The 12013-nt window shown below is 50.7% G+C and overlaps 1 protein-coding gene across 1 annotated transcript in view; it reads right to left on the bottom strand.

Moving 5' to 3' along the window:
* The window catches only part of col24a1 (collagen type XXIV alpha 1), a 71825-nt gene that overhangs the window by 27751 nt on the left and 32061 nt on the right, over positions 1 to 12013 (bottom strand). The window contains exons 15-24 of the mRNA XM_084692289.1: positions 7391 to 7444; positions 7192 to 7236; positions 6718 to 6771; positions 6176 to 6229; positions 5919 to 5972; positions 4585 to 4638; positions 4359 to 4412; positions 3104 to 3148; positions 2778 to 2831; positions 2037 to 2081 (exon numbers count right to left, since the gene is read on the bottom strand). Coding sequence (XP_084548415.1) covers positions 2037 to 2081; positions 2778 to 2831; positions 3104 to 3148; positions 4359 to 4412; positions 4585 to 4638; positions 5919 to 5972; positions 6176 to 6229; positions 6718 to 6771; positions 7192 to 7236; positions 7391 to 7444 — 513 coding nt within the window. The remainder of the gene's footprint in view (positions 1 to 2036; positions 2082 to 2777; positions 2832 to 3103; positions 3149 to 4358; positions 4413 to 4584; positions 4639 to 5918; positions 5973 to 6175; positions 6230 to 6717; positions 6772 to 7191; positions 7237 to 7390; positions 7445 to 12013) is intronic.

Genomic DNA, 12013 nt, shown 5'->3' with positions numbered 1-12013 from the left:
AGACGTCTTTCCTGGACAGAAGGCCAACATCACTGCCAACCGTCTCTGAAGAGACAAAAATGGCAGTGGCAATTTGGCCCAGACATACTATGGATCTGTGTAAGGCACTTATGTCACAATGAATCCGTGGAACACTCCCCATTGACAGAGAAAGAGCATCTGCATTTGTGACTTTTTTGTAGCCAAGCAGGCTACAGTACACGCAACGGTACTCAACGGTCTGCATTCCTAGATACAGACACAGCTGTGTTCCTGGGAGTCAACTTCCCCAGAATATACAAAGATGTCGACAGTTTCGCCATCTACAGCCAATGTAATCGCAGTGGTCCGCCACGGAACAGTACAGTGCCATACAGGTAGTGGGGTCATCGTTCTAGCCCCAGGCAGGAGACAGATGTGGATTTGTGGAGTGTCTTTGAGCAGACGCAGCCGGCAGACTTGGGAACACCGTCTCCACGACCACCGAAAATCCTTTAATTGGGGCATGAAGTGAGACGAGGTGGGATCGCGTATCGCCTCACAGGAGAAGATTCTCCTAGTGACAGGGACTCTTAACACAAGGCTTTCAGAGCTTGGCGGTGAACTGGTTTCTCAGGAGTTCAGACGGGTGTCAACCTTTCAGGTTCTTAACAGCTGAAAGGCTGTTATAGCCATTAGAGATGACTGGAGAATAGCTTATGATGGCATACTGTGAAGTGCGAGGGTCTCTCTCTCTCTCTCTCTATGTAAACGATAGGGAACAGAACACGGACATCAAAGTGCGAATAGAGAATCAGAAACGTATTCCAGAACCCACCTGCTGTCGCCCTCAATAAGTCGGACGCCTTTCATTCTTCCCCTTCCGTAAACTGGAAGGTCACCCGAAATGGAATACTAAGTGGCCGGTCCAATTTGCCAAATATACAGCTCGTTGTAAAAAATCTGCCAATACACTAAGGGCTCAAAGGGTTTATGGGAAACGAGTTGTATTGAGAGCCCCATGGGTAATACAGGGAGGACAGATCACCCCCCTGTACTAACCTCAGACTAACCTGAAGGCCTCCACAACCACTTTCAGCCCCTCCACATTGTATTTATTTGGAAAGTGATGTCATGGCATTCATTAGAGCCTCCATATGTTTGAGGGAGATTTTTTTGGGAGTCCACAGCTCCTCCTTGGCTTCAAAGGGCCCTACAGTATGTGGTAAGTGCCTAATTCCTCTCATATGGCCATTGCTATGCAACATAATCACACAAGGCCTGTTTGGTGCGCCAAAATCAAGATGTACAGAATGCAAATATTTGTACTGTGAGGCCTCCACAGAGGCAAATGTACAGTGCTTAGCCTCCGGGTGGCCACAGTGTGGGATATTTTCTCGGGGAATATCAAGTATCATGAGATGTAATCTTGAAACAACGCAGTTTAGCTGCTAATTGGACCAATTTCATTCATTTATATGGCCACACTTGCCTCAACAAGGGAAGTTGACTTGACTCAGAACATATGGATGTACAGTATTCAAGAAATTTACAGCGCATGTTTCTTGGAATCAGTGTCAACATCCAACTTTCAGTTGAATTCCTTTTAGGAAATGTTCCACTTGACCTATAATCTTTTGGCAGGCACAAACAAAAGCACAGCCCCAATGAGAAATCTTCATGCTCCAATGGTGCTCTCCCGGTTTATGGATGCAAAAAACTGAAAATTCATTGCATCACGAAAATTCCGTCCGGCGATAAAAGTGGGTCATTATTTCAAGAGATGCCGACTTCACTTCCTCGGCCTCCCCTGCCTCATCTGCGCCTCTCTTAACCACTTCAAGACCTTCTGGAGTCTGCATCTTCACCAGTGAACTCAGACTAATGAAACCCAAACCCTCAGCGTTGACACTCTTTCTATAGCTGGACTTAATGAAAAAGCAGCGTACCGCCAGCAGGAAGAGCATTAACGACTCCACTGTCTGTACGTTAACGGCGCGGAAGTGGCTAATTGCTAACTAGCTATTTTCGCCAGTTCTCCAGCATTGCGCAGCCAGCTTAAAGAACACTAGACTCACTTGCGGTCCGATTTTCCCGATGTTGCCGACGTCTCCGGCCTCTCCCTGAAACCAGAACATAAAAAGACAGTTGTCTGTTAGCGTTCTGTGTGCTCGGACCCATTGCTGCGGCCTGTCGACCGCACCAACACACAGTTCGCACAGGCCTCAAGATAAACAAATGAACAAACACATATGGAAAAGCTCTGTTTCTTTCCTCTGCGGGTTGCTATTATGTGTAATGACAGCCTGGGGAGAATTCCTTTTGTCTCGTAACGAGAGAACATGTTTAGAGTGTTACTAGTTCAGCTCATTCACAAACATATAAGGACAGCACTATCCCCCCAAAAAACCCAGTCAAGACTTTAACTTCCACCAATAAACCTGGGACACACATTGTGTAAGGGTGACGGGGCAGGGCTTGCAATGGGTCCACAGACCAATTACAGTCGATAAATGCAATGTGAGGGATAGGTCTGGGATTCTGTACCTTGTTAAGTACCCCCCAAAAAAACGACACCCAGAACACCTAGCGGTGAGCATGCTAAGACGATTACATAGCGTGCTTTCATAAAGCTGGAGGAATTCTACCCTGGTGGTGTGGATATTGCTCACCGTTCTGGAATCGTTTTGGACAGCTAGTGATTAGACACTTTTATCATGAGTGGCATGAGGGCCAGATACTGAAACAGCACCCTAGCAGCTAAAAGGATATGACGCATCCATGCTCATTTCAGTGTAGCGTGCAGGGGGACGGTTTACCATGAGTCCCTCAGGTCCAGGTTCACCTACGTAGCCTTTCCTTCCGAGTCTCCCCTGAGAACAAGCGACACGCGCACACACACACACACACACGTTACGTGATACTTGAGCTTTCAATAATATTTCTTATCGCGTCTCATCTGCGACGCTTCCTGGCAAGAACACCTGAGTGAATTCAAACACATGGCCCACCTGGAGATGGGGGTGGGCAGATGTAGAAACATGCACGGTGTGCACCGTGTATCCTCTAAGAGGAGTGTGTGTGTGTGTGTGTGAAGGAAGGGAGGGGAGGTTGCATTGTACAACACAATACCGTAAATACTCACGTTGGGGCCGGTATTGCCAGGTGGGCCAAGGGGTCCCTCATCACCCTGAGAAACAACACAGCACAGTCACGACACAAACAACAGTAAATACAGCTGGCCGCCGGGATCGTCAATCGACGGACGCCCCAAACACACGCGCACATCAACGTAAACGGTCCCCTCGCACCTCCTAACACTCATGGGTCACGATGAAAAGCTTGCGCGCTCTCATCGATCAACCTGTCTCCCTGGCTAAGCTGGCTGCCTTCAGTGAACGATCCCACACACAGCTCAGAGCATGGATTCCTTCTCGATGAAAGAGATCGGATGTAAATACGAGTGGCTAACATCATGTTCTTTTGAGTACAGAACCAGCCATGGATTTTGGCAGGACTTCTGAATCCCCCTTTCCATCTACGCAAACCCAGTTCCGGTTCGGGTTAGCACAACCAATGGAAGTTCTTTGCTGAAGCTCTGTTAAAAAAAAAAAAACAACTAGAAAGGGTGGACACAAATTCAGTTGGTCACAATAATCCCACGGCAGCCCTCTGAGGTTGGTAGAACAGTTCAAGACCAAGAGTTGGTGACACTCTGGAACCAGTTTTCCTGACTTGGAGCAAGGTCTTTTGCTGTTCGAAAAGCAAAATAACTTGTTTGAGATTGTGCACTGGCTCCGAATCGGCCCTCAAACTCCCGTCGGTGGAAAAGGGGTGAGACTGACAGTGTTTGGACTCCATGCCAGGAGAGAGAGAAAGATAGAGCGAGAGAGCGAAAGAGAGAGAGAGAGAGAGAGCGAGAGCGAGAGAGCGAGAGAGCGAGAGAGAAAGAGAGAAAGAAAGAGAGAGCGAGAGAGAGAGCGAGAGAGAGAGAGCGAGAGAGCGAGAGCGAGAGAGAGAGAGAGCGAGAGAGCGAGAGAGAGCGAGAGAGCGAGAGAGCGAGAGAGAGAGAGCGAGGGATCTCCCTGGGCTAGAGAGGTGCCAGCACTGTAACACCAGCACAACTGAAAAGGTGTTGTGACGACACATGCTGCCAAAGCTTCTGTTCTTTTTCTTTTTTCACAGCCGGAAAAATCTCCCAGCCCTTGTTTTTATAAGCACCCGATACTGAATCATGACTTCATCGTCAGTGGAATATGCCCCCAAGAGTTCTCCATGAATATGCATGGCGGAGGGAACGGTGCCCTCTGACTTCGATCGAACGGAGCAGGGCTTGTTAGCTGTGAGCCCCAGCGTGTATAGCGGGCGTTGTCGATGAGCGAGTTCCCCAAATGTCTTACCTCTACTCCTTGTGGCCCTGTCGGTCCTTGCGGACCTCGCGGCCCTTGGAGACCCTGGGAACGCAGAAGAAATGAGTCACGTGCAATACCTGCAACTCCAGGAGTCAACGACACAGTGAATGTAACTCTATACATGACCATAAACAACTCTCTATATATTACAGTACAGAACAACTGACCGTCATCTGGATTGAGGCCACAGACAGAGTTGTGTGTGTTGGCTTACCTTGGGCCCAGGCGGGCCGTTAGGTCCTGGCACACCAATGTCCCCAGGAAAGCCCTGAGGAACACGGAGACGAGACACAAGGATCAGCCCCACCCAACGCTCTGACTGGCACAGGCTCACGTGCCTCAACTCTTTCGACTCCCTCCGGCACCCTTTCTTCACCCTTTCTTCCGGGCATGATTTACAAAGGCTACCTCAGGGAGCGCAGCCATTTCCAGAACGTCCACGTTCACAGACCTGTCTTTCTCCTTGAGTTGGAGGGCAGAGTCGTGGGTGAGTGTGTGTGTGTGTGTGTGTGAGTGCATGGACCTGCAGTCGCCCTGCTACAGTACAGCCACAGAGTGTACTGTTGGCATGTCCTATAACTCTCCATGGGAGAGGCACGGCCGAGCTGGCTGCTCTGATAGGAACCTGATGTCGAAGCAGTGATGGATGGCTCCCAATGCAACGTGGGACCTGAACACTGTCAAAGACACCTGCCACAGGGCCGAACCTCTCACTTAAAGCCCGGGCAGGAGAGAAGACGAGGGGAGAGGGGGGTCTGTGTGTGTGCGTGTGTGTGGAGGGGGGGGGGGGGTTAAGGCACTTCAGATTTACAGTGGTGCCCTTTGTTTATAAGTGAAGACAGAGGTTCACGTGAAAAGACCATTTCTGGGCTTTCATCCTGCCCAGGAAACAAACACGAGAAGAGTCCCTGTCAAGTCTGGTGAGGAGGTTTGCAAGAAGACGTGACACACGAGTACTGCACCACAACAAAGACCGTTGTTACGGGCTTTCGTATCTTTACCAGACGGAGGGTGTCTCAAAAGTATCGTGTCAACACGAGCGAAAACACACCAAGTCTGTCAAAGCGTAGATGAGGTCGTGCTCATGTTTCTACAAAGACTTCGGGTGTCATCTGAGAAGGAGCCAGTCATGAAACGAGCCCAGCTCTGGTATGCCCGGGCTTTTTACACGCCATCTCTTTATCGTGCAGAGATACAGTGGGGTCTGATTGTGGTTTATGGAAGTGCCTTGAGTTTGGACGGGTCATCTTTATCTCCCAGTGGCTCGACTTACACTCCGACCCCCAGTGACCCGGTTACACAGCTAGCGATGGAAGATTACTAGCTCATCTCTGACAGGTTATAAACAAGACGACTGTACAGCCTCATGGTTGAGATAACGACTGTTAAAGTTAAAGTATGGCATGAAAACAGAGGTATGTTCACCCACAAGGTACACCATCCGAATAACTGTTTCCTGGTCTTGCGGGGCAGAGCATTCTGGTTCATTGGAGTTCCAATCTCTGCTTGAGATCATAGAGAATGAACCAGATCCTCATTGGTTCTTACCTCAGGTCCTGGGGGGCCAGGCGATCCTTGTGGTCCAAGCTCACCTATTTTACCCTGAGAGACCAAAGCAGAAAAACAACCAGGGATTAATGCCAAGCCTAAACATCGTCAACCACTTGTGTGTCTGTGTGTCTCTTTCACATACTCCCTTGAGCATAATGCACGCACGCACAGACGCACGGGTTTGGCTTCCACAGCTGTAAGGAGGAAGACCGTGGGTGACATGGCGTGTTTAATGAGAGGAAATGTGTACTTACAGGTGGGCCGGGCTTTCCTCTGAGTCCAGGAGGTCCAGGGACACCAGTGGCACCCTGGGGGACAGAGGCAGGAAACACAAGACGTGTGTGTGTGTGAGAATCTGTCTGTTTGTGGGCCTGTCTGTCTGTCTGTGGATCTGTCCGTCTGTGGATCTGTCTGTCTGTGGATCTGTCAGTCTGTGGATCTGTCAGTCTGTGGATCTGTCAGTCTGTGGATCTGTCTGTCTGTCTGTGGATCTGTCTGTCTGTCTGTGGATCTGTCAGTCTGTCTGTCTGTGGATCTGTCTGTCTGTCTGTGGATCTGTCAGTCTGTCTGTCTGTGGATCTGTCAGTCTGTCTGTCTGTGGATCTGTCTGTCTGTCTGTGGATCTGTCTGTCTGTCTGTGGATCTGTCTGTCTGTCTGTGGATCTGTCAGTCTGTCTGTGTGTGGATCTGTCAGTCTGTCTGTCTGTGGATCTGTCTGTCTGTCTGTGGATCTGTCTGTCTGTCTGTGGAAATCGATAAAAACCCCGTCGGAGAGGGGCGCGGGCTGGGGACATACCTTATCACCTTGGTAGCCCATTTCTCCTGGTTCGCCCCTCAGTCCAGCAACCCCCTGGATTCCACAACATCACAAAGACATAACACAACACCCTGCTCATCAGAAGACACCGTTTTAACGACGACGACACACTCCGCTCCCAAGGGGCAGAACACTGACGTGCTTTTAGCAATGTGCCCGGCCTCCTTGTTCAACGCGTTTCCATGACAATTTTCCGTGCAACACAACAACGACAGATCCCAATAGACTGACATCAACCAGGGGCCGAGTACGCCACGTTAGATATTCAACACACAGATTCCGAAAGACACACAGGCATGCCGCTCCATTGTGAGTGCACTGCACGCGTCGCACACTTTGAGCCCGCTACTCCGAACCCCACCCCCATATATTGGTCCCAACGCTAAAAACAATCCACAATCCCGACCAAGGACATTCCCAGATACGCTACAATAATAGAAACATTTAGATCACCTTATCACCTTTCAATCCAGGCTGCCCGACGTGTCCAGTCAGGCCCTGTTGGAGATGAAGAGAGAAGGAGAGAGAGAGAGAGACTGAGAAAGGAGGGGGCGGTGAGGGGGGGGGGCTCCCAGTCATCCAATATGAGAGGACCGGAGTGAGAGACAGAGAATGTTGAGGGAGGGGGGGACGGAGGGAGGGAGGAGCTCACCTGAGGTCCCACAATGCCCGGTATTCCTCGCGGGCCTTCGGGCCCTGGGTCACCCTGTGGAGAGGAAGAGGAGAAGGTGAAGATGCCTGCGACACACACACACACACACTGAAGTGTGTAGTCCACAGTCACCATTTCACCGGGTGGACGTTGAAGGACGGGTTTCCACAGGAAATGTCCCCATCCGTTCGTTTGCAGTTTTTTTTTTTATGATGACATCTTCATTTTCCGAGCCAAACAGAACATTCTGGCGTGTCAACACCTTTCAGGAGATCCAAGCTGTGCTGATACTATCGTCTGCCCAGAGCTGGCTGTCCACGCCAGCATATGGTCAAAACATCACCACAGACAGGCCAGGGCTGACCCGGTCCTAAGGATGACCAGAGATTCTACTGTAAAGCTGGTTACAACTGTCATAACATCGTATTACGTCTCAGCTAAAATGTTGGTTTCACAATGGCCATTTATCATGCTTTAGCCATTCGCAGTGTGTGTCAAACCTTGATTTCTTCCAGGAATCCAGCCTGAGAACACAATTGCGTTTGCTAAATTGTGATGATTAGGTTGATGGGGTTAATAATTGAACGTGTGAGTGAGTGAGAGAGCGACAGAGAGAGAGAGCTCTAAATGGTTCCATGCAGTATAGGATTGGCCCACCATTGAAGGTCTGCTTTTGATTAGCTCTTCCAGGAGACTGTCACCAACTATGGAGGAGAAACAGCCCCAGCAACCCAGCAGTGACCGGTACAATAGCCCTCCTTGGTCACACACACACACACACACACACCTGGAGTTTCTCCAAACTTAACGCTAAGTGAGAGAGAGTCGTACAAATTGAAGTTCCATCAGACTGTTTCATTCTCCTGCAAATTTCATTAACTTACAATTACATTGTTTTCTTCCTTACAGCTCCTGTCTACGGTTGGGGAGGGAGAACGGATGGGGGGAGGGAGGGATGGGAGTATTATTTATTGTTATCTGTATATTTAGGAAGGTTTAGTATTAGGGGTTAGTATAGTGGATTATTTATTGCTATCTGTATATTTAGGAAGTTTCACTTATTTAAGCTCAGCATAGATGTAAATTATGTTCCGTGTACGTTATGTTATGCCAGGTGCTTGCGTTGTCTTGTCGTAAGAATTTCAGTGGCCAGTCTGACCTTGTGTTGTTCTGTGTACCTGACAAATTAAAAGACCTGAGACTTGAGAAAGAGCCAGTGGTTCCCAAGCTTGCAGCTGTGCGGTTATCTTCCATCAAAATGATCAACGTCTCCAGTCGGGCCAAATATGCAAAAAGAGAGTGTGTATGTTGGGGGGGTGGAGGGGGGGGGGGGTGGATGTGACGTCATAAAGGACATGTGGCTCTAAAGGAGAGGTCCATCTGGAGGCAGTCAGGCCCTGCCGTTTGATGGTGAGGCTCCCCCCCCGGCCGATGGCACCGCGGGATGGAGACAAATCGCACGCACTTGGGCGAGGAACGCTTTCAACTGCAGGCGCGTGAAAAACGACAGGGAGGGCGGCCCCTCTGGGGGGGGGGGAGGGGGGAGGGGGAGGGGGTATCCCCGGGGGTACGTCCAGCCAGGTGATCCAGCACATCCACATCCCACACAGGGAGAGCGAGAGGAACCGCTGACGGGACGGTGTTGTTTTGGGTCGTTCGCAATGGGTGCTTCTTGTTTTGGCTACCCGCAATGCTTTGGGGCCATCTTGTTGTTGTTATAAAAGCGTCTGCTAAGTGAATACATGTCAAATGTAAGATAGGCAAGAGACTGCTTGACGGAAGGGCTCAGATCTCCCTCTCCCTCTCCCCCTCCCTCCGTCCGTCCGTCTCTGTCCGTCTCTGTCCGTCTCTGTCCGTCTCTGTCCGTCTCTGTCCGTCTCTGTCCGTCTCTGTCCGTCTCACTGTTCCTGGTTTGGCAGGGCACACGAGAATCCAAGGAAAAGCTACTTGACAAAAACCACATTTGGTGCATTCCTATACATCTCATTTCAACACAAACACAGAGCCTGTGAAAACCCAATAAAACATAGATGGAGGAGGGCCACACACACCTGACACCGTATACATTACACACTTCACACGCATGGAATGAGGGCAATTACATTATACGGCTCCCATATCTATGTGTGTGTGTGTGTTTCCTTGTGTGTGTGCGTGTGTGTGTGTAAATGAATGACTAAGCTTTGGCTTGCGTGCCGTATTTCATTTTTTCTAAAAGACACGTCAACGGAAAACAAAAACGACCCATCCATTACATTTCAAAGGTCATAAAATCAAGTTAATGATTCGATAAAACACCTTTTTTCCACTGTTGTTTGTTTCGTTTCTTTCTTTGTTCTATATAGTCCATAATTACACAGCTGCTTGCAAAGCCAAAGAGAAGGCTGCAAAACGCCAGATAAATATTAGTTGTAGATTAACTGCAGGCTAAAATCGTTGGGTCCGAACTGGTGATGAGAACGCATCCACGCAGACGTCCCACTTGTGGGTGATTGTCTGCTTGTGTTGTGGCTTGCTGTCGGGTTCCACACTGGCTTGAGGCACTTCCACAACTCATACACACCCACACACTTGCAGTAATGTGAGTAACACAAAGCAAGCCACACCAGTCTGCCAAACATCCATGCCAGTTTATCCATCGCAGCCCGACAGATTCTGGTATCCTGCAGTGTCAAGTCTCATTGCCACGGTTTTGTTTATAGCTAATGCTCTCCAGAAATAGGCCACTGTGGTATGGATAAACAATAACGAGATGACTATTTTAATAATGCACTCATTTTTGGGGGGTTCTCAGTCAACGATGAGAAGGAGAGAGAGAGACAGAGACAGAGAGAGAGAGACAGAGAGAGAGAGAGAGAGAGAGAGAGAGAGAGAGAGAGAGAGAGAGAGAGAGAGAAAATGCCTAAGTGTACTAAGTGTGTGTGTGTCGAGAGAGTGTACTATCCATCTCCGGACATGCCACCAATTTGTTTGAGGCACATCAAAGCCTCTCGTTCCGTCCTGTGGAGAGCCACATGAGGATCGGGGGGCTCCAGGCTGGGCCTCCTTCTCCAGACCGTGAAAGGGGACATTTGATTCCAATTCAGGCGTGTCCAAGAAATGTCCCAAAGGTTTGATTCCCCCCAGACCAGGAAAGGGGCCGAGACTAAGGATCGAGCGCCGCTCCACATCGCCTCTCCAGTCACTCACAGCGAGACACCAGCTGCCTTATCTGAGGGCCACTCGGTCTGTGCATGGACAGCTCATGCCATCGTCCCACCGCTCGCCGGGGTGTGCAGGGCGAGCACCAGCCACGACGCCACCACGTGTGCTGTGCGTGAGCACGTCGAAGCATTGGAACTCGGAATTGGATGGACTGGATCCAATTGGCTACCGTAACATGCAGCCGTAATGTTTAACAGTCATCAATCTGTCAGCACAGCGCTCTCCTCTCCCCCGCCCCCCGCCCCCGTTCCCCGGGTTACAAATTGGCCCGTCGGAGTTCGCCCTCAAACTGAGCCGGGTGCCCCGCCTCGTTGCGTCTCAGAAAAGACGCTGTGATTTGCGAGGATGGGCCGGAGTTCTAACATCTGTGAGGTGGAGGGGGTTGGGGGGGTGGGGGGTGGGGGTAACATGGCGACCATGTTGTAACAGCAGTATAGACACAATCCTCCGGCGAGGACCAGAGGGGGGTCCCCCGGCCCGGTGTCCGTGAGTTACGGCCGGTAGTCGTGGCGATGGCTGGGGGGAAACTTCATCCGGAGTTCATCCAGAGCCCCTCTGAGCGTCCCGGCGGGGCTCCCCCCGTAAATCAGCCTGCTGGCTGGGTCGCAGCCGTGAGGAGGCCGGCCAACCCGGACCCCTCGCCTCGCTCACGGACGGACCTCCCCCTCCCGAGAACACGTGAGGGAGGGAGGAGAGAGAATCACGACTGGGACAGGAAGCGCCGTCTTCCGCATCCGTCTTCGACGTCTGGGTCAGGGTGCAGTCCAACGTGTCGCTCCTCTACACAGACCTGGGAGTGAATGGAGTGAGGAGGTGCACCACCACCATCCACCACCACCAATGCCACAGGCTGCCTTCTGTCTGACACGCCCTGCCCTCCCTCCCCGTCTTCCCCCCTCCTCCCAGGCAGTGCTGGCTGCTTGGGCGCGTGCGAGTCACGAAGAGGGACCACAACCGCCGCGGGGTTCCGTCCCGTCCCGTCCATCACTCAGCCGTCGCGGAGCGCTCTGGGCTTGACGGCCAGCCAAGCCTTTAAAGTGCGCCAGATATCGGTTTATCTTATGCTTGGCAGTGGCCCCTTGCACTCAAGCAATGAGCACAAACACAGTAGCCTACACAGGGTGAGGGAGGTATTTACTGCTGTCAAAAAAAAAAAAAGGGCTTTGGACTAGCAACGCATTTTCTCCTGGAAAGCAATTCATCAGTTTGTTATGACAAAAGAAAGGCCCTCCTCCAATACCTAAACCATTATCCATTATCCAAGCACTTAATCTCATCGAAGAGACAGATCTGGGTCTACGGCAGACAGGTCAGATTAAGCATACAGATGCCGGGAGAGCAGGAGAGTTCCATTTAAATTTAGCAGACGCACTTATCCAGAGCGACTAACAGTGAGTACAGGGACATTTCCCCCCGAGG

Source organism: Hypomesus nipponensis, chromosome 26 (genome assembly GCF_054491055.1).
Source record: "Hypomesus nipponensis isolate SF chromosome 26, ASM5449105v1, whole genome shotgun sequence".
Lineage (NCBI taxonomy): Eukaryota > Metazoa > Chordata > Actinopteri > Osmeriformes > Osmeridae > Hypomesus > Hypomesus nipponensis.
This window is presented reverse-complemented; position numbering and strand designations above follow the sequence as displayed.